The following is a 22442-nucleotide window of genomic DNA, read 5'->3' as shown; positions in this document are numbered from 1 at the left end:
ACGTTTTTTTAAATAGTCGTTTATTGATAAATCATCCACAAACCTCACATGGAATTACAAAGTGGGGAATAATGTGTCAATTGACAGTTTACATAATTGCATTCACAGCAAGGTCATCGCCTAGTTCTCGGACAAGAGGATAGGCTATCCTATCTTCAGGTATTTGACCATTCATTATGAAAATAGGACATCTACGACTACCCTCTAAATTACATTGCGAGTTAAATATCTAACTTTGTTTAGGTTATAGCCAATCAGATTGCAAAAGTATAACCATGTGATGTTAAGTTTTTTAAACTGTAGTAAGCTACTGATCCTGTCATATCGCTGAACCACTCAGTAACAATTTTTGAAGGATGTCATTTTCTTTTTACATTCTGACGTTACACGGCACCAACTGGGAATATGGTCTTTCTAGCAAACCAATGTCACAGCACGTGACGATAAATCACTAGTTTCATAGTAACAGCCTGCCACTTACATTTGCAAAATGAAAAATAAAAAAAATAAAAAAAATAATGAGAATTGACCATATTTAGGTATGTGTACAACTGACCTCAATTGATTTACTAGCCAGAATCTTCAAAGCTAGCCTGGGTTCCAGTCTGTTTGTGCTATCATGCAAATTCCATGGTCACCCATTGTCATGACAAGGACTGGCATTATGGCAAAAACAGATCTGGGACCAGGCTACATCACAGTCCAGTTAAAATGTATTATGGTCATAGGAAATGAATGTTCAGGGTTTTGAATAAACAACCAAGGAATGGTGATGAGGAAAGAGGATAATTTAAAAAATATATATTATCCACTACCACATCATGAATACAACAACCATATTCCAAAATAAAGACATTCAAAACATAAGCCCAAGATAGTTTCCAATCCCCATATAAAAACAGAAATATTCACCAGGCAAAATCATACACCTTCAAATAAATGCTCTTGTTGACTCACACGAAACACTTCTTCTAAAGACTCATCCAGAAAGAAGAAAAACAAAGAATCACTGCTTGATCTTTACATTTAGTATCTGCAACTAAGTGCTCAGCATACAATCTTAATGTAAAATATACAGTATATATAATTACAAGGATATGTTCATGGAAACACATAACGGTAGCACAGTAGACAAGCTTCAGTTGGTCCTCCCCTCTGGTGTTACCACTGCCCAGCTTGAATAAAACAGTTCTAGCATATAAACATGATTCTAACTTAGCTAAAGATCTAAAACTGCTTATTGTAATCTGCCAGTGATTTACTACAAACACATTCTAAATGAGCAATGGAATTGCAATTCTGTTCTAGAATATTTACACCATGACAACTACTTCTGTATTATGAATGCAAGATCGAAATCCAAGCTGGAAAGCAGGCACAGAAAGGCATAGCAACATAAACAGTCTACAATACAATCTCTAATGAATACAGTATATCTGGAAACACCCTGAAAACCATTAATCATACGCAATCATATTCATGAGAACAAGGAACGATTCTCTGAAGTCCACCCCGTCATCCATTGTGGGGCGAGCTTGTTAAGGCAGTATCTAAATCAGTGTTTTCCAACCCTGGTCCACCAACAGTACAGTTTGTCAAGGGCTACAAACACACCTCGTTCAACTCATTGATGGGCTTGACGATTAGTTGAATCAAGTGTGCTTGTAAAGGGTTTCAATAGTGTTTACTGTTGGGGGTACTGGAGGACCAGGTTTGGAAAACACCGATCTAGAGCAGGAGTGTGAAACTCAATCCACTGAGGGTTTTAGTAGTGCTAGGGGAAACCCTCAGCAAGACCATAACACTTCAAAAACGTGCGAGACGTCAACTAGAACACACGGACAAGACAAGGTTATTATAAACAGCTGGAAAATGGCCACCACATGACAACTACGGTATTAGCGCTGGGCTCTCCAACCCTGTTCCCGGAGAGCTACCCTCCTGCAGGTTTTTGCGCCAACCCCAGTTGTAACGAACCTGATTCAGCTGATCAGCCAGCTAATTATTAGAATCAGGTGAGTTAGGTAAGGGTCGGAATGAACTTACAGGACTGTAGCTCTCCGGGAACAGGGTTGGAGAACACTGGTATAATGACCACTACAACCAACAATGAATGAACATTGAAAGATTTCACACCTCTCAGATCAAATACTATGTTAACCCAAAGTGTAAAAATAAGATGGTAAGACAAGCACAAAACCCTTAGTTATAAATAGAATCATAAATACTATACATGATTATGTTCATAGTAGTCATTCTTCTCTAGGATAACTAGCTAGTTTAGTTGTATAGCGCTTTTTAAAATGAGTTTAGTAAGGCTTATCACGTTCAATAGGACAACCAAAACATGTTATCTTTCTGAACAATGTACCCCAGTCATTCTAGTGCCTGTGAAAATGCCAACCGTTTCTCTGTGGATTTCTAGTTTAAAATACATAATTGCATTTTATTAAATTACAGTAAACAAAAGTTAAACCAAAGAAACCATTCATTAATGTATTACATGAATATTCTTGTTTTTAAGTTGCCTTCGTGGAAAATGAAGAATTCTCCTGCAATTCACTGAAGTTATGACGTGTTTTCAGAGAACTCTAATAACCCTGTGTGCCTTAAGTTGGTTAAACCGTCACCACGGTTGGCCGACTACACCAACCCTCTCCAACACCAGACAACAAAATAAATTAAACTCCATGATCTAAGGAATGTGGAATAGGATGATCGCCTGGAAAGTGAAGGAGGTGAGAGAATCTGATAGGAGACTACAGTTCAGCTCAACGGGTTTGCTGCCTGATAAACAGGAGTTCAGGGTTAGAATAGAAGCCCCAATAGAAACTATAAGGCTACCTCCCAAATGGCACCCCATTAAAGTGCACTATATAGGGAATAGGGTGCCATTTGGGATGCCGCCCCCTAGGACGACAGCGTAGAGAGCAGTTATGTGCAGAGTCCGAGCCTCGAGCAGCCGGGAGGAAGAGGAAGAAGAGTTGAATGAAGAGGTATAGGAGTCTGATGAGCCGAGCTGCTTTCCACATACACACAGGTTCAGTCCATCTTCTCTTTCTGCACCAGTTTGGGGGCGTCCACAAAGTCGCGGCCGTTGAAGACGATGACAGCAGCGGTGACGGCGGCAGCAGCGCCCCAGAACAACACATAGGCCAGGGTCTCAGTCCACGTGTCACCTGGGAAAGAGGGGGGACATGAGAACAACCAATAAAGTACACAAAAGATATACAGAAAGAAACAGTGATTTTTTTGTGACCAGATATGAACACATTTGATGGATATAGACATAACCAGAACAAGCTAGCATGCCCTAGCGTCCTGAGGTTAGTAGAGCTAGCGTTAAAAGGCTAAAATTGACTTGTCAGATGAACAGTGGTTTTCTTACCAGCCATGAGGAGACAGATGATACACATGGAGAACGCGACCACCATGATGATGGGCAGCTGCAAGCAAAGATAAAATACAGAACTCCATATTAGAATGGGAGGAGAGGACCAGAGATGTAGTTATGTTTTGTCATTCACTTTACACGACTGATCAGTCTGGGCATCTCCTGACTCCTATGATGATACCGGTCTCCATCTCTCAGCCGTAATGGGGATGCAACTGACCGTGAGGAACTTCCAGTCCTTCTGGATACGGAGTGGAGTGGGGCCGTCCGTTTCGTCAACAGCATAGTTTCCAAGGAACAAATCAATGGAATCCTGGAGACAAGAAACACACGTACCCTTTTGAGCAACAAACGAGCCGACAACTAACAAAGCAAAAACAGAAACGAAGAAAGCAATATTGGTCTATGGAAAGACTTCTCAACTATACAGTAGATATCTGATATAATAATTTATTACCGACTACCTTATGTAGTAGTAGTTCACTAAATTATTTAATGTCCTTTTTCTAGACCTTAAAAACCAGACGTACTTGTCTGAAACCGTCAGAGAAGTTATTCTTGTAGTAACGGATGGCAGAGTTCACGCCGTCCATCACCAGACCCATCTGGGTCCTCTTCCCTGTCCTGATGAAGGACAAGAAACAGACACCGTCAACACATATCAAACTCTCCACAACAAGGACGAGTGACACACGTCACAAATAACCAGAAAGACAGAGATAGTCTGCCATTTTGTCCACATAGCAATACTAATTGAATGGCATCAATCTGGTGTTGGAGAAATAACAACCATCAACACACTACATCTCATGGTCAACTTGTACTACTTGTACACGCCAACTAGCTAGTACCTAGAAAGTCCACATATAAATTAAAGCACAAGGGACCTCAAATTGAAGCCGCGCAACGAAACAGTTGACCTTCAACAGTCGCAAGCATAGTGTCTGAAGACATGTAGGTCAGCAGCACACGGACGTTCAGTACCTTGTGAAGTCAGTCTTCAGGGCTCCCGTACCGGCGTACTGCTTGGCGCATGCGTTGGCATTGTCAGCCCAAGCTAGCGCAGAGAAACAAGAATATAAACAACACGGACAGACATTATTAGTGAGCAGAGAAATACCCAAACATGCGGGACAAGAGAATGCTTTTGCGGGACTGTGTAGCCTGCACGAATACAAAGTGTTGGCAGCACCCCCATCCCCCTGTAAATGACGTCATCATTTCCTCAAAGTTTGTACCGACAGAGTAGTCCCATTAAATATCATTACAGAATACACATCAAATGCATCCTCCATTTGCAACGTCTGCCTATGCCCACACACACATTGTATCAAGAAAAGTGTACATTTAACCAACTCAAACACCAAGTTGGGTATAATTCGTAACGAGCTAATTGTTGCGCGTGTAGCCTACTCTTTTTGCCTCGCGCAAAATGTGGCGATGCAGAAACGAGACCACGTGGAGCTGGGAATATTTGGCCAAGGAAACATTTCTGGTTTTTCTCTGGGAATGGAAAACAGTTAGGGAGGCTTTTAAAAAACAGCAGTGAAGTAGCAGAAAATCTGTTGAATGAGAAACTAATGAACATGGAGAACATACGTTTGAGGAAATTACCAGATATATGAAGCTCTTCCTCAGAAGCACACTTTTTGTAGTTATTCTGGACATTATTGTTTGGTTACAGGACAAAATGCAGGACTGTCCCACACAATTCGGGACATGTGGTCACCTGAGAATAGTGTGAGGGACCACACAGATCAACTTCATATTTTATTTAACTCGGCAAGTCAGTCAAGAACAAATTCTTATTTACAATGACGGCCTAGGAACAGTGGGTTAACGAACGACAGATTTTTACCTTGTCAGCTCAGGGATTCGATCTTGCAACCGTTCGGTGACTAACCAACGCTCAAACCACTAGGCTACCTGCTGCCTCATGACACTCAAAAGCTGCGTTCACACACACCACTTATCCCAGGGCTGACAGCCTCTCCTTAGCCCAGGGCTGACAGCCTCTCCTTAGCCCAGGGCTGACAGCCTCTCCTTAGCCCAGGGCTGACAGCCTCTCCTTAGCCCAGGGCTGACAGCCTCTCCTTAGCCCAGGGCTGACAGCCTCTCCTTAGCCCAGGGCTGACAGCCTCTCCTTAGCCCAGGGCTGACAGCCTCTCCTTAGCCCAGGGCTGACAGCCTCTCCTTAGCCCAGGGCTGATTTTAACGAAGGGTTAGGAGAAGTCCTGGGCTAAGAGAATGCAGTGTGAAAAGGCCTAAAGAAGCTGCCATTCATAGGTTGTAGAGGGGCGGGGCCCACTTACCATTCTTGTAGATCTTCTCAAAATCGGCCTGTTCCTCAATCCGCTGGGCCACATGCAGGACACCCATCCTCTGTGGACAACCACCAAACAAGCATACATAAGTCCATTTAGAAGGTGATAGGTTTGGGAACTGGGGACAGGTCTCAGTAAATTCAGCTTGTTCTCGAAAATAAACTGGCAATGATACTGTGGGAAACAGTAGCCACTGGTTGTCTTTGTTCAAACCTTTGCCTCTCATCTCTAACTCTCTCATCTAACGGTCAGAAGGATCACGCCCCAGTGTGTGAAACAAAGGGGGTTTCAAGTAATAACGAGTGCAACCCTCCTAGCTCCTACCTGAAGCTGGGACTGTATGGAAGGCCGGCTCGGGAGGACTTCCTACCTGAAGCTGGGACTGTATGGAACGGCGGGCCAGCATGCTCTGGATGACATTGGTACGGTCCAGACAGTCCATGCAGTTACTGCGGAACGTCCCCTTCTGCTGGGACAACACCTTCCCCGCCGCGTCGACCATGAAGTAGCTGCAGACAGACAACAGAGGAGTCAGGAGACAAGGCTAGGAGAACACAAATCCACGGAGCCAGTGACAGCACTGTAAAGTTGGAACACCTACCGCTCCCTCTGCAGGGAGACAACAGACGGGCTACAGAAGGCTAGAGGAGTCCCAAATGGCACCCTATTCCCTATATAGTGAACCATCTACTTGAGCCCCAATGGAAGGGAATAGGCTGCCACTTGGGATGCAGCCTGGGAAAACTCATATGCCCAGAGGAATTTCAGAAGTCACTGACTAATGTAATCACTGGCATTGTTCCCTGAAGACAGACCAGAGATAAAGGGCAGAGGAGAAGACAATTAGCCTCGTCTGTGTTCATATGCCCATCGTCTTGCTAAAGAACATTAACCCGAGTCTTGTATGGTTGTGGGTGTAGACTAGCAGCTTATTGTCAATATAGGAGAGTAATACCTGTATTCATCTTGTGTCTCAGCCACATTGTCCACCAGGATATTCAGACGATCCCATCTCATCCCACTGCACTCCTTGTGGAAGTCAAATGCTACGTACCTGCAGTCATAAGAAACAACGAGTGGATGTGTTAGATCCGTCCATCAATGAACCCATTCACCTAAAAAAAATTGTATAAAAAAATCATAGAAATGATAAGACGATGGGTGAGAGGGTGTTCAGGAGTGCGGTGTTTGGGTCTTACTTAATCATGCCGTTCTCCATGCCAGACACCATCTTGGCAAAGGCTTGCTCCAGTGGCTTCTCTGAACCCTTCTGGTTGATCTGGAGGAAGGAGGGGGAAAAAACACCTTCTTTCTCTGAACAAAAATGGTAAAAAAAAATATATATATATATTTTAAAAAAGCAACATGTTAATTGTTTGTCCCATGTTTCATGAGCTGAAATAAATGATCCCAGAACTGTTCCATACTGCACAAAAAGCTTATTTCTCTCAAATGTTACCAAAATGGTTTATACATCCCTGTCAGTGAACATTTCTCCTTTGCCAAGATAACCCCATCCACCTGACAGGTGTGGCATATCAAGATGCTGATTAAACAGCATGATCATTACAGGTGCACCTGTAATGCACCTTGTTGCATGTTGGGTTTATACTTTTGTTTAGTGTATATAAATCTTTCTAATGCTTCTCTTTCACAATGCTTTGACAGGGATTTGTTTTAGCCATCGTGAGGCTTAAAAAAAATAAAAAGAGGGTCCTACCAGGTTCAGAATGGTTTGCTTTCCATAGATGAGGACCTGGGAGTCAAAATGCCTCTGGAAACCATCCATCTAGGAAGACAGTTGGGGGAGAATTAGTTAATTGAGGATTTGGTCGACAGGAGATCCACAGAGTGGGTTTACCTAACCTTTGACCTGTTATACTGACAAGACAAATAGTGCAATAGATAAGAGGGGAAAGCTGCCAGAACATATGAAAGCCCTTACGTGATTGGTGTTCTTGCTGATCAGTGGTTTGGGCTTGTATTTCAGGTTGGGTCTCTGAGACCAGAAGAAGGGCATGGAGCCTCGTGTCTGTGGACAGAAAACATATTAAAAAATAAAATAAAAAAAACTCTTATTTCTCTGTATTGGTTCAGAGTAGGGTTGTGGAGGTCTTTCAATTTTGCCAGCCGGTTACTGTCATGCAAAAGACTGCCGGTCTCACAGTAATTAACATAAACACGTTGAGCATCTCCAGGCCTCCATGCATTTAAGGCCTCCATGCATTTAAGGCCTCCATGCATTTAAGGCCTCCATGCATATAAGCTGAATGAATACAAGCAGCTGATGCACACTTTTGGAAAATATACATAAAAAAAGAAAGTCTAATAGATCCATTTAATATACACCATCAAAATAAATCCATTATTTACTTTAGTCCGGTCTAAAGAAGCATAAAAAGCAGCACAAAAAAAAAAAAAAAGTATTTACTTAAAACAGAACATGAATTGGTCTGCTGTATGTTATATGGCCATAGGCTGTAGGCTGGTTCATTTAGCAGACTAGATATCCTTATAAGTCCAGCACCATTATTTTATAGCAAGAAGAATAGATTTGAACTGAATAAAATATAATGGCTATTTTTCCCCCATTCCGGGACCAGTACACAAAGTGGCTACGATGAGCGTAAAAGTGATCATTTGAAAACAGGTCCTGTAAATAATAAACCTTCACGTCTTACATATCAAAACATATTTATGGGCTGCATGATGCTACTATAGGCTGTTGATGATTTGAGAAAGTTACAAAAGCTTGTGATCTTCTCTTTGCCTCAGGCTGCACAGATGATCATATTGTCACCCATCAGACTATTCTCAATTTAATCTAGTCTTTACTAATACATACAACTGGTTTTGATTTAGAATGCCCCGTTATTAAGTGGGCAGCAACGAACAGGAACAGGAACAAGAGATGAAATACATGTTATCTGAATACACTCCAATAGCCGAATGAGGTAGCACGTTTTCCCGCGTATCTGTTTACCATGACGCCGGGTAGGCTACCTCGGTTTTATAGCGGAGCTGTACGGAATATGAGCAGTTGAGAAATAAATCTAACGCCACTTCGTTCACTCTGTGTGTAAACCACTGTTTGAGGTTCATGCTCTCGCTGCGTGACAGGTGATATTCTGTGTGCCATGATCTCTCCAACCATGCTCTCCAACCAGCTACCCAGTGCTTACATTTTGGGAAACCAAGTGAAATCTGTTCGGGAACATTGAGAGTAACATGTTGTTTTCACAACAAAACATATTTCATTAAACTGTTGATAGCCCCACTGCATACTGCAGAAATGAATAAAGGAGAGAGGAGGAGATGGGAACACATGGTGAGATATTCTATATAGCTGAAAGGTAATGGGTCACCCAATTAATTATTAAAATGTAAAAAAATTCCCTATAGTAAGTAGGCTTTTCAAAATAAAATACAAATTCACTATAATTGTAGGCTTAGTGTTTTTTATTTTATCTTTATTTAACTAGGCAAGTCAGTTAAGAACAAATTCTTATTTTCAATGACAGCCTAGGAACAGTGGGTTAACTGCCTGTTCAGGGGCAGAACGACAGATTTGCACCTTGTCAGCTCAGGGATTTGAACTTGCAACCTTCCGGTTACTAGTCCAACGCTCTAACCACTAGGCTACCCTGCCGCCCTGCACAATCAATGAACCAACAGCATCGCCTAGGGCTATACGTTCTCTCCCAGACTATTCCTAAACCGCCATCTAACACTACCACCTCTTCCCCTGCTACTGCCGGCGCTGCTACTGCCGGCGCTGCTACTGCCGGCGCTGCTACTGCCGGCGCTGCTACTGCTAACACTACCATTGCTGCGAGCACCACAACTACTCACCTGTACGAATGAAGCCCTTCCTCCATTGTACAGGACTATTTGCTCAGTCTCCACAAAGTTAGCAGCGTGGCCCTCAGAATCGATACCTGCGGGGGGAAAAAAAATAAAAATAATGAGATAATGATTATTACCTATTCAACATGCCAGTAGTGCTGCTCAGTACCATGGTTCCATCCCAATTGGCACCCTATTCCCTATATAGTGCACTACTTTTGACCAGAGCCCAATGAACCCTGGTCAAAAGTAGTGCGCTACATAGGGAACAAGGTGCCAATCGGGACGTGACCCCGTGTCTTACCTCTGACGTAGTACCTGACCCCAGCCCTGAAGCAGCTCCTCCTGGAGATGAGGATCCATTCAAAGATCTTCCCGTTGACACGACACGGTTTCATCACGATGACTGGATCAGGGTCAAGGACCTCACAGAACACACTGCTACATCATCAGGCCAAATTGTACCAAGATCACGTCCAAAATGGCACACTATTCCCTATATAGTGCACCACTACTGATCAGGGCAAAAGAAGTGCCCTATATAGGGAATAGGGTGCCATTTGAGACTTATCCCAAGTGGAGGACGCCATTGTACTTGGTACGCTAAGTGGAGGATGCCATGGTACTTGGTACGCTAAGTGGAGGATGCCATGGTACTTGGTAAGCTAAGTGGGGGATGGTATTGTACTTGGTACGCTAAGTGGAGGACGCCATGGTACTTGGTACGCTAAGTGGAGGACGCCATGGTACTGGGTACGCTAAGTGGAGGACGCCATGGTACTTGGTACGCTAAGTGGAGGATGCCATTGTACTTGGTACGCTAAGTGGGGGATGCTATTGTACTTGGTAAGCTAAGTGGGGGATGCTATTGTACTTGGTAAGCTAAGTGGGGGATGCTATTGTACTTGGTACGCCAAGTGGAGGCCGCCATGGTACTGGGTACGCCAAGTGGAGGCCGCCATGGTACTGGGTACGCCAAGTGGAGGACGCCATGGTACTGGGTACGCTAAGTGGAGGACGCCATGGTACTGGGTACGCTAAGTGGAGGACGCCATGGTACTGGGTACGCTAAGTGGAGGACGCCATGGTACTGGGTACGCTAAGTGGAGGACGCCATGGTACTGGGTACGCTAAGTGGAGGACGCCATGGTACTGGGTACGCTAAGTGGAGGACGCCATGGTACTGGGTACGCTAAGTGGAGGACGCCATGGTACTGGGTACGCTAAGTGGAGGACGCCATGGTACTGGGTACGCTAAGTGGAGGACGCCATGGTACTGGGTACGCTAAGTGGAGGACGCCATGGTACTGGGTACGCTAAGTGGAGGACGCCATGGTACTGGGTACGCTAAGTGGAGGACGCCATGGTACTGGGTACGCTAAGTGGAGGACGCCATGGTACTGGGTACGCTAAGTGGAGGACGCCATGGTACTGGGTACGCTAAGTGGAGGACGCCATGGTACTGGGTACGCTAAGTGGAGGACGCCATTGTACTTGGTACGCTAAGTGGAGGACGCCATTGTACTTGGTACGCTAAGTGGAGGACGCCATTGTACTTGGTACGCTAAGTGGAGGACGCTATTATTTGTGACCTTGCAATGGATTTCTAAAGTTCCCGATGGGAATGATTTAAGTTCCACTGAGTTGAAATTGGTTCTTGAAAACACTCAAGAGACCCATTCAAAGTCTTATGTTCGGATGTGGTTCCACTGATTATTACTACAAGAAAGATCAGTGGGAGCAAAGCAAGACTGTGAAAAGGATACAGCCATGGACAACAGGGATCGCAAACTTGTGCAGCTGAAAAGGGAAACAAAGATAATATATATTTTTTAACTTTGTCACTAGATACATTAGAACAAAGAATAAAATACTGGTCATCTATAGTGTGTTCTTGTTAAAACATACCATTTCAGAGGGGTAAGGTTGATGTTATCTTGTCCATATTCTAATACTATTACCTCTGGTACGTCAGAATAAGAAAACAACCGAATGAAGACTGTGGACATGTGTAATGTATTATAATGCGAACAGGTGGAGGTGTTGTGATGTCCTCTTCATATCACTCACCTCCGGCTGGGTAAGGAACTCTCTCAGGAGGCTTCCATTCCACACAAACCTCTGATCTGCCTAGAAACACGAGAACCAATCAGTCAGTCAGAGTCAATCAATTCCTTCAATCTGTCCAATCTGCAGTAAATTATTTCCACTCGCTGAGTTTTAGCAGACAACGGCCAGGTTTCCATTGACTGAGAGTTCCATTTATTAAAGAAAATAAATAAATCACTGCGACGTCTAATGGAAAAGGCAGATATAGGAAACCTTTTCTGAAGATCGTACAACATCTGTTTGACGGGTGGATTTTTACATTTTGTCGAGCTTTCCTTATGACGACAAATGATGGAAACTGTTCCCCCCCCCCCCCCCCCCAAAAAAAAAATTCTGATTGACAAATAATTCAGGGCACGTGATTTCTCCGTAACTACAAAACTCCACATCTAATTCTAAATGCCCACTGCTCGCTAAAATCATTTTTTTTAACTATATAATTTTTTATTTTTTTATTGACTTTCAATTATGCCTGAATTGCTTCGCTTTTCTAATTGGCTGACAAGTTTCACCATCCAATTATTAAAGTTTGCTGTGGCGATACGCTGGCACAAGAGAATTGTTAAAATATGGCAAATATTAGTTAATTATTGCATTCTATACATGCTAACTTTCGCAGGCTATTATCCTGAGACATGTGGGAAGGGAATACAGGCTTTCTCCAATGTATTAGTGCACAATTCTCCTAAGAGCTTCAACCACTACTTTGATTAGACGAGGGCGAGGTGAAGCTACCACCCTATTGCTTATAACTAACCTATTCTTTCAAATCTAGATTAAGTGCTTATTTTAGGAGCATAAGAGTATTTTTTTTGGGGGGGGGGGAGGGGCACGGCCAGAGTTCTCCTACTGCGTACAAAGCTAGTCAATCACGAAGGCTGAGGTCAGAGTGTATCATCAAAAGATGTTTGTCTAAAATAGATATTTCACAGGATGTGGTCTGTCATTTATCTGTGGTATTGTCCCATTAGATGATATCCATGGCTCATCCATATTGGAGGAGTGTCACTGCCACTGCAAACTGCGGTGTTTGGGCTCCTGCCATGCATGTAAACCACACTAGTCACCTTGCCCTCATGTGTACACACAGATTGACTTTTTCAACCCCCCCCCTCAGTCTCAGCTGAGGCATTACTCTCATGTGCAGAATGTGTACATTGTGTACAGGATTTTCACTTTCTTCTCCAATGAAACCTTGTTCAACTGGTTTGATGGCGAGTAGAACGTGTGCCCCTAGTTTAGACATGGAACAGGAGTCACTATCTATCCCCCTCCGCCCCCATACCGTACCCCGTCTGCCCCCATACCGTACCCCGTCTGCCCCCATACCGTACCCCGTCTGCCCCCATACCGTACCCCGTCTGCCCCCATACCGTACCCCGTCTGCCCCCATACCGTACCCCGTCTGCCCCCATACTGTCACCCTATGGACCATGTTTCAAAGTAAGGCACTATATATAGAGAAGACTGCAGCCTCTAGCTGTGTTCTGTTAGTTTGTCCTGTGATTTATAAAACATTTTTTTGCATATTAAATAGATGACACAATTTCCTGCTAGGATGCATTTCCATTTAACTATCTTGTGTTGAGTAAAAATAGCTGGACGCAATGTCACACACAAAAAAAAAAAAAATGTCTGCCCTCTGATAGAGGTAGATAGTTTGCCATATTGCTAATATCCAATCTTTCCAGGTCTACAAAAGAGCCTCGAAGATTATATAAGGTCTCCCCTCCTCTCCTACCCTCTCCAGCAGGCTCATCTCCTGGAAGTCGTGGCTGACGTCAGCCAGTCTCTGGAGGGTGTGGGTCAGGTCATAGTCAGTGCAGAAGTAGAATCCATCTGTAGTCAGCGCGTTGTTAATCATGGACAGGAATGTCTTGTTGTCTTGCGTCTGGAGAGAGAGAGAGAGAGAGAGGAAGAGAGGAGGGGAGAAAATAGATTAGCTGGCTGGGCACAACTCATGACAGTGCAGTTTGTAGGAGTGTGACGTGTGAGAAGAGAGGCTGTTAAGCTAGGGATGTTTTCATTAATGAAATGAAACAGCATGCTTTAGAAACATGGAAATAAAATCTTACTTGGTGACCAATTTTTTTTTTAAATACATTTGAATCAGATTGACAATATTAGCAGTATCACAGCCTCAATTGACTCCAGTGGGTAAAAAAAAAAAAAGGGGCCTTATTGCATGGATGATGACATCATTGACATATTACAATAGCCCCTCCGTTGATAGATTTCCATCTAAACCTTGTCCACTTCACCTCCCTCCCAGGGCTTTACTGCACGTGGAGGTTAGGATGCATAACCGCTAATGATCTCTGCATCCCAAATGACAGCAGCCTATTCCCTATATGGTGCAGGTGTCTTACTTCAGCTACCGAGCAACCCCAGGCATTAAGGCCCCTCCCTCCACATGTCTAATAGGATCTGTATTCTGAATGCTAAGCCAGTTAGCCCAGGGAGAGAAGACGGACATGAATGACTCTACGACTACGCCCACAAGGATTTCTCCCCAAGTGTCTTTACGCGATCCCTCACATCCCATCTGCTTGTGTCCTTCTCAACAGTATTGGAGAAGAGGTTCCTCCTCAGGTCTTCTCCAATGCGGTCTGAAGAGAAGCGGCAAGGAGAGAGGATGCAAGGAAATACAAACGAGAATCGTCCTATTACCTCCTCACCCACTACAAGGCTGCTTCCCTGCATTATATGTCAACACTTTAATATCCTGTTTTTGCCAGTGAGTGCAGTCTGTCTCCTCTCCCCGCGCCCCGGGTGCTCTGGTCAAATGTAGGGCACTGCATGGGGAAATAGGGTGACATTTGGAATCATACATGTTTCTTAACACCTCCAAACTAATCTCCAGCCCCAGTTTCCACTACGGCACTCATGGAAATATGAAAAGTATTAAAACGCTTGAAGCATTTTAGGTCCAAACTTAACTTTCACTGACCTTTCTAATAAGATATAGGTCTTTCTTTACATGGCAAGTAAACAGTGTGACAACCATGTACTAGTAGTATGTGGACACACCCGTTGCTGACAGGTGTATAAAAATAGAACAAGACAAACATTGGCAGTAGGCTGGGCCCGTATTGAAGAGCTCAGTGAATTTCAACGTGGCACCATCATAGGATGCCACCTTTCCAACAAGTCAGTTCGTCAAATTTCTACCCTGCTAGAGCTGCCCCCGGTCAACTGTAAGTGCTATTATTGTAAAGTGGAAACGTCTAGGAGAAACAACGGCTCAGCCACAAAGTGGTAGGCCACACAAGCTCACAGAACGGGACCGCTGAAGCGCGTAAAAAAAACACGTATATCCTCTGTCGCAACACTCACGACCGAGTTCCAAACTGCCTCTGGAAGCAACATCAGCACAATAACTGTTCTTCTGGAGCTTCATTAAAATGGTTTTCCAAGGCCGAGCAGCCGGATTACAAGCCTAAAATCACCATGCGCAATGCCAAAGCACAGTGCCAACTGTAAAGTTTGGTGGATGAGGAATAATGGTTCGGGCCCCTTAGTTCCAGTGAAGGGAAACCTACAGCATACAAGGACATTCTAGATGATTATTTGACTTTCAACTTTGTGGCAACAGTTTGGGGAAGGCCCATTCCTGTTTCAGCATGACAATGCCCCCGTGCACAAAGCGAGGTCCATACATAAAATGGCTACAGAGCGGTATGGAAGAACTTGACTGGCATGCACAGAGCCCTGACCTCAACCCCATCTAACACCTTTGGTATGAATTGGAACGCCGACTGCGAGCCAGGCCTAATCGCTCAACATCAGAGTCTGACCTCACTAATGCTCTTGTGGCTGAATGGAAGCAAGTCCCTGCATCAATGTTCCAACATCTAGTGGAACGCCTTCCCAGAAGAGTGGAGGTTGTTGTAGCAGCAAAGTGGGGGGGGGGGGGGGCCAACACAATATTAATGTCCATGATTTTGGAATGAGATGTTCGACGAGGAGGTGTCCACATACATGTAGTGCATATCAAATCCGTGTAGTTTACGTGTAACAACAAAAGAAAAAAAAAAGTGTAAATTGTATTTTATTTATTTCTGTCCTCTGAAGGGCTGTGGTGTATGGGCCAAAAACGTGTATATAAATATATAGATATATATTTTAAACAGTGACACAACTTCCATTTTCCATAATAAAGGCAATACAGTGTAAACTTAGTCAGCCGTGCCGTTAGCCAGCGTTGTTTTGACTGTGCTGTGGTGCGTCTATAAACATCCCCAGTGGCAGTTACAGTGACTTAAGTTGTCCCAAACGGCACCCTAGTCCCTTTGATGGGACTCTAGTGCACTACAAAAGTAGTATAGGGATAAGGATACCATTTGGGATGTAACCTTACAGTCTCAAGCCAAGGCTGCTCTTTCAATTAGCAGTACAGGAATAGCCAGCCTTGATGAATAATGTACATGGCCTGCGTCACTGAAATGACATACTAACTTTGTCATTGTGTGATTCCAACAGTAGGGAATAAAGGCAAATGAGCTTGTTGTTGAAACAGGAGGTCCCCTCTAGTTCAAAAGCTACTGTCTGTTAGCCGTCCTAACGCTACTGTAGCTCGGTCCCCTCTAGTTCAAAAGCTACTGTCTATTAGCCGTGCTAACGCTACTGTAGCTAGGTCCCCTCTAGTTCAAAAGCTACTGTCTGTTAGCCGTCCTAACGCTACTGTAGCTCGGTCCCCTCTAGTTCAAAAGCTACTGTCTGTTAGCCGTCCTAACGCTACTGTAGCTAGGTCCCCTCTAGTTCAAAAGCTACTGTCTGTTAGCCGTCCTAACGCTACTGTAGCTAGGTCCCCTCTAGTTCAAAAGCTACTGTCTGTTAGCCGTCCTAACGCTACTGTAGCTAGGTCCCCTCTAGTTCAAAAGCTACTGTCTATTAGCCGTCCTAACGCTACTCTAGCTCGGTCCCCTCTAGTTCAAAAGCTACTGTCTGTTAGCCGTCCTAACGCTACTGTAGCTAGGTGCCCTCTAGTTCAAAAGCTACTGTCTGTTAGGCGTCCTAACGCTACTCTAGCTAGGTACCCTCTAGTTCAAAAGCTACTGCCTGTTAGCCATGCTAACGCTACTGTAGCTAGGTCCCCTCTAGTTCAAAGACACGGTATATAGGCCATTTCCTCAGGGCTGTGGACTGTTTCCATGAGAATGTGCTTTCCCTACTGCTTGGCAAACACTAGCATCAATTCTAACCAAATTCTCCCTGTGTACTGATTGAGTGATAACATGCACCAACTATCAATGAATACACACACATACAGTATCTAGAAAGAGGCTGAAACAGAATCAGCTGACAGTGGTGCATATTGGAATTGGTAACAACCCTGGCTAGTCACATATACATTATTTACCACCAGAGACTGGTGTTGAATAAACACGACCACTCTTCCTGTTCTCTCACTTGCCTGTCTCCCCCTTTGTTTCTAAATATAGTCTAAAATTAAACAAATTTAAATAACAAAAAAATAATATCCCCAAAAATGTGCCAGAGCGTGTTTGTCACCTGGTTTTCAGTGAGGTGAAGCACAGTCTTTTTGTAGGAAATTATGTCAAAATCCACTGCCTTCCACACAGCGTGACCCAAGAGGCTGCCCACATTCCTCTTCTTGGTGATGACAATCAGGTACATCCCTGTGAGAGGGGAAATCCATGGGTTAACCTGGCAGCCTGGTCAGCCCCATATCTAAACAGTAGCAGTGTTACAGGGGTACATCTTGTGGGACAAGATGGAAGTTACGTACAAATGATCTCGCCGTTCTTCCAAAGTGTGCACTTGGTTCACTTCCAACTCATTTGAAAGTAAATTACTGCTCTAAGGAATATGGTGGAAACACTCGCTAGTGGCTAGGCCACGCCTCCACCAATCCAATGTTTTTAGATTTGTGGCAAGTAGTGAACGAGTACACACTTCAGAATGAAGGAGATATTGTTGGGGCGCACCAAGTGGTAGTCCTACATCTTGTGTGACAACATATACAGGACCAGCCCAGTGTTGTCAGGCTGTGGACCTACCTGCCACCAGGCGGACAGTTCCCATGATGCCACAGATGGGCCTGGTGTTGGCTGACGACGGAACATCCTTCTTCCCTAAAGAAACGAGACTAAAATCAGTGGTTCACCTTTAATCATTTAGTTTTCGAGATGGTAAAACCTTTCAGTATAAAAACATGAAACAACTCAAACCAGACATACCGTAACATACGAAGAAAAGATAATGGATCTATACATCTTGAAATATAATCTTTGAGAACTAACAAATCACCAAAATAAAAAAAAACAGACAGACCGGGAGAATCAACATATCCCAAAAAGGTAATGGAATTGATTTTGAAATAAATGTTTGAGTCACTCAGATAGCATAAGAACACAGCGTAAGCCACGGACACACGCGCAGAACTGCAGAAAACTAGCTTTAAAAACAGCTAAATGTCTCTGTGGCCCAGAGGACGGTCTATAAAACGTCGGTCAGAAACAGCACCGTTGGTCACTATTCATAACTTCCTCACTTCAGGAACTCCATTGGATACCTAGAAAAACCCTCTCGGCAATGAGGCAAGGCACTTGTACAGAGCCATTAAAGGGTCAAGGCATGGTTAGAACCATGAGCAGGGGCCCACTATTTACATAGCAACTCAGAGCATCTTCATGTCCATATCAACTGACAGGAATTCTAATGGTATTGACCCTGAACTCTGTTGACTCACGCCAATCAATGGCAACGTAGTTCTGTTTTGTGTTGACAATCTTCCCATTGAAGCCACCAGCGTCGTATTCACTAGAATCCAAATGGAAGCCGAAACTGGGAGGAACCAAACTGATTTCAACCAATAAGAAAAGCTTATTTTTGTTTTCTGTTGCAAAGCGTTTTGCTACAGTGGGCACTATGTCTTACCAGTCAGGGTCATCTCATTGGACACCCTGTCGATGGCCAGAACTGCATCCACCCCGTCATCACAGGCCTCAATGTAGAACTTCTCTGGGCTGGTGTGCCTGTGGGAAGGGAGGGGGAATAATGAGGTTCAAGTATGTTGCGGACTAGGCTGAAGTACCTAGGGAATACTTCACCCCGGAGAAGGTTTACAGAGAACATCCAGTGACATGTTGGGTCAAGAGAGCATGGCATGTAATGATGTGAGCTTAACATCACAACAGATCTGCATCGTCAGATCATTTAAACAGGTTCGCTCAAGAGGACTGAGCATTGCAACTGTCTGTCTGCATTAAAGGCAACTCTCTTCTACACCACTGCCTGTCAGTGAGTATTGTAGTGCATGAATCTCTTCAATGATTAGGCTTAAAATGGTGCATTCAGCGAGAGACTGAAAGAAAGATTGCACAACACTTGTCTTAGCCGAGGCCTTGTATGACACAAAGCCAAGTAAGCCTAGCCTACAACAGCTCATCCACGCCTGTGCAAACAAAGAACATTTTGGCCTAAAAGGAACAGCAAAGAACAATGTACCGTGTAACAAAGGTGTTTCTCTCTCTCTCTCTCTCTCTCTGGCTATGAGTGATTTCCTATAGCAGCATAAACAGGCGGTACAACTTAACCTGCTTGCAGGTTTTTTAAGAGCTTGAAAATCAAGCACCAGAAACATGTGACCTCATTTCTGGGCGACAATAAAGTCTGTAGAATGGAGTGCCATCATGCACTACCCTGAGCTATAAGTGAGGACTGAGGAGAAGTGGCTGCCAGACAAAAGCCTTATTGTTAGGGGTTTTTCAACACATTCTCATGCCACAGGAAAGCCTGGGACAACCAGATATACTGCTGGCATAACAACCACTCCATATTTCAATTAGCTGCTCGCATGACTTAACATGAAAAAGTAGGCTAGAACCTGTTCATGGCCATTGTATGGGCAGATACCTATACTCAACGAGCTAACGGTGCCAACTCTGATACAGCATCAATACTTCATGAGCACCATTGTTGTGGTAATACATCTACTACTGACTTGGCCCATTTACTTGTCGTTTTGAGCCACTCAGTCAGCTATTCAGCACCCCACCCCAATGTTGCCCAATATGTCCTGCAAACTGTCACACCCACTACAAAGACGGCACATAAAAATAAACAAATTATGCAAAACTTGGACTGATATACGATTGGTCTGATTGCCCACCCTGTAGGCTACTCCATGTATTGTATATCATATAGCTGAAAGGTCAGATCTCTGGTCAGTGTTATCCCCTGCTGCTTATCCACATCTACTAGCAAACAATAAGACAATTATGTTATTATTCTTTATATTTTTTGCAACTACACAAGCTAATAAGCTGACCTGAAATGACAGGCAACTGCTTATACAACATTAATGGCATTTCGTCGTTTCCATTAATCTAGACAAATAGATAGTTAGCTTGTTAACTAGGTATTTAAGCGAGTTCTAGACGGGATTGCCATTGATTGTTAGCTTAGCTAGCACACAGCAGGCAATCAAGCTAACTAGCTGATGTCAACCCGAATTTTGAAATTCATGACAAGATATTGACACATGTCCACTGTACGTCTCTTTGGGTGAAACCGTGAACCTGATATTGAGTATACTTGATCGGTGTCGTTTAACTACATTTAAAAGTGAAGCACAATACTTACAAATTGAACCTCTCGTAGGCAGTCGGCATCTTCACTTCTTGTATCAATCTGACCTTAATAATCTTCTTCGGTGGTGGTGTTTTACGGCGGACAACACCGGAAATGGTGTATTGCCACCCACTACTGGTTGCGGGAAATGACTAAAAAACGTTAAAAAAAAGTGTTTTTAACTCAGTGCACTGAGGTATTAGAGAGGAAGAGGAAGAGAGAAGCCCAACTCCGAGGAAAATCAGTCTCCCTCCAGCGGGTGGCGGTTTTTCGTTGTTAAGCCCTCCAAGCATAGGAGTTTTTGTTTTGTCGGTCAATGAGTGTCGAATTTGGTAAACAAAAAAAATGACTTATTTGCTACTTGAGGTTTATTTGATCGAATATAAGTTTCGTAAGGCTTAAGTTGGTACGATGTAAGTAGGACACGTGACATCCCGGAAAATTTGAGAAAAAAACAGTTCATATCAAAGTTGTCTCGAGATATTTATGCATATTCATGACATGAGGCTAGTTGAATACAGGCGATTGACGTCAATAACCCTCATCGAATATTCAGAAAAGGATTACAATAATGCAGTGGCGACCCGTCATTCGGGGCAGGGCCTGTTTTGAGAACCACATTTTTTTTTTTAATAAAATGGAGGCTTTCCTGTTTTGCATGTCATTTTGGCATTAATAGGTGTCACATATCAGTTTGAAAACGATGTATATATATATATATATATCATTGAGTTAATAAAGCCACATACAAACATGGTCTCTTTTTTGTTTTCTTGAGTAAGGCAGCTCCAAAATGCAGGTGTTTCAGCCTAGCTCAATGAAACCTGTGCCGGTGGAAAAATATTTTGATGTGGGCCCCAGCTGTAATAGCTACTGTATATCGGACAGTGCAGTTAGATTAACAAGAATTTAAGTTTTTAACCAATATAAGACACTTGTATGTACCTAAATGTTTAATATCCATCATTTTTATGATTATTTATTTGAATTTGTCCCTCTAGTAGGACGCCTATCCCAGAGAGTTTTAAGACAATTCTTATTCACAATGACGGCCTAGGAACAGTGGGTTAACTGCCTTGTTCAGGGACAGAACGACAGATTTATACCTTGGGGATTCGAGCCTTTCGGTTACTGGCCCAACACTCTAACCACTAGGCTACCTGCCGCCTCTTTCTAGAGCTACTATCTGAAGATCACTGATGACATCATGATTCCATGATGAGTGCCGCTTTGTGGACAAAGACTTCCATTGGATGCAGTCTATCACAGTGCCATCCGTTTTGTCATCAAAGCCCCATACGCCACCCACCACTGCGACCTGTACGCCCTCGTTGGTTGGCCCTCACTTCATACTCGTCGCCAAACCCACTGGCTCCAGGTCATCGACAAGTCTCTGCTAGGTAAAGCTCCGCCTTATCTCAGCTCACTGGTCACCATAGCAGCACCTACCTGTAGCACACGCTCCAGCAGGTATGTCTCTGGTCACACCCAAAGCAAATTCTTCCTTTGGCTGCCTTTCCTTCCAGTTCTCTGCTGCCAATGACTGGAACGAACTGCAAAAATCACTAAAGCTGGAGACTCTTACCTTCCTCAGCTTTAAGCACCAGCTGTCAGAGCAGCTCACAGATCACTGCACCTGTACATAGCTCATCTGTAAATATCCCATCCAATCTACCTTTTAATATATATATATATGTATATATATTTCACCTTTAAATAAAGATAAATAAATAAATACTGCATGGGGATGAGGTAGGTAGATACCATAATGTATTTATTTATCTTGCTCCTTTGCACCCCAGTATCTCTACTTGCACATTCACCTGCTGCACATCTACCATTCCAGTGTTTAATTGCTATATTGTAATTATTTCACCACCATGGCCTATTTATTTATAGATTTATAGATTTTTTTATTGTATTATTGATTGCATGTTTGTTTATTCCATGTGTAATTCTGTGTTGTTGTATGTGTCTACCTGCTTTGCTTTATCTCGGCCAGTTCGCAGTTGCAAATGGGAACTTTAACCAGCCTAGCCTAGCTGGTTAAATAAAGGTGAAATAAAATAAAAAATTGTCATGGCGGAGAGAAGTGTATTTTGTCAGGATATCTATAAAAGTGGGCGTGCCAGAGGGTGTGGTTTGTAGGGCTGTCATGGATATTTAGTGTG

The 22442-nt window shown here is 43.6% G+C and overlaps 1 protein-coding gene across 1 annotated transcript; it reads right to left on the bottom strand.

The window, feature by feature from the left end:
* Positions 1-3: 3 nt before the first annotated feature.
* LOC139392091 (phosphatidylinositol-3-phosphatase SAC1-A-like) lies at positions 4-20823 on the bottom strand. The gene is made up of 20 exons (XM_071139810.1): positions 20284-20823; positions 18577-18674; positions 17697-17771; positions 17188-17315; positions 13415-13564; positions 11635-11694; positions 11331-11364; positions 9869-9970; positions 9571-9656; positions 7664-7750; positions 7439-7507; positions 6918-6997; positions 6674-6772; positions 6089-6227; positions 5707-5776; positions 4379-4451; positions 3925-4018; positions 3615-3707; positions 3389-3446; positions 4-3179 (listed from the first exon to the last, which is right to left on the bottom strand). Exons 1-20 carry the CDS (start codon positions 20310-20312, stop codon positions 3043-3045), a joined length of 1761 nt encoding a protein of 586 aa, XP_070995911.1. The 5' UTR covers positions 20313-20823; the 3' UTR covers positions 4-3042.
* Between the last annotated feature and the right edge of the window lie 1619 nt (positions 20824-22442).

Source organism: Oncorhynchus clarkii, chromosome 32 (assembly GCF_045791955.1).
Source record: "Oncorhynchus clarkii lewisi isolate Uvic-CL-2024 chromosome 32, UVic_Ocla_1.0, whole genome shotgun sequence".
NCBI classification, from domain to species: Eukaryota; Metazoa; Chordata; class Actinopteri; order Salmoniformes; family Salmonidae; genus Oncorhynchus; species Oncorhynchus clarkii.
Note: the sequence above shows the minus strand (reverse complement) of the source record. Positions and strands in the feature narration are given on the sequence as shown.

What these genes read in the sequence shown, in the direction of transcription:
- LOC139392091 (XM_071139810.1), bottom strand. Translation starts at nt 20,312, where the DNA reads ATGCCGACTGCCTACGAGAGGTTCAATTT. An exon ending in TCAGCAAGAACACCAATCAC is followed by an intron (nt 7,508 to 7,663) that starts GTAAGGGCTTTC and finishes CTGTCTTCCTAG; the next exon opens with ATGGATGGTTTCCAGAGGCA. An exon ending in AGCAAACCATTCTGAACCTG is followed by an intron (nt 6,998 to 7,438) that starts GTAGGACCCTCT and finishes TCCTTCCTCCAG; the next exon opens with ATCAACCAGAAGGGTTCAGA.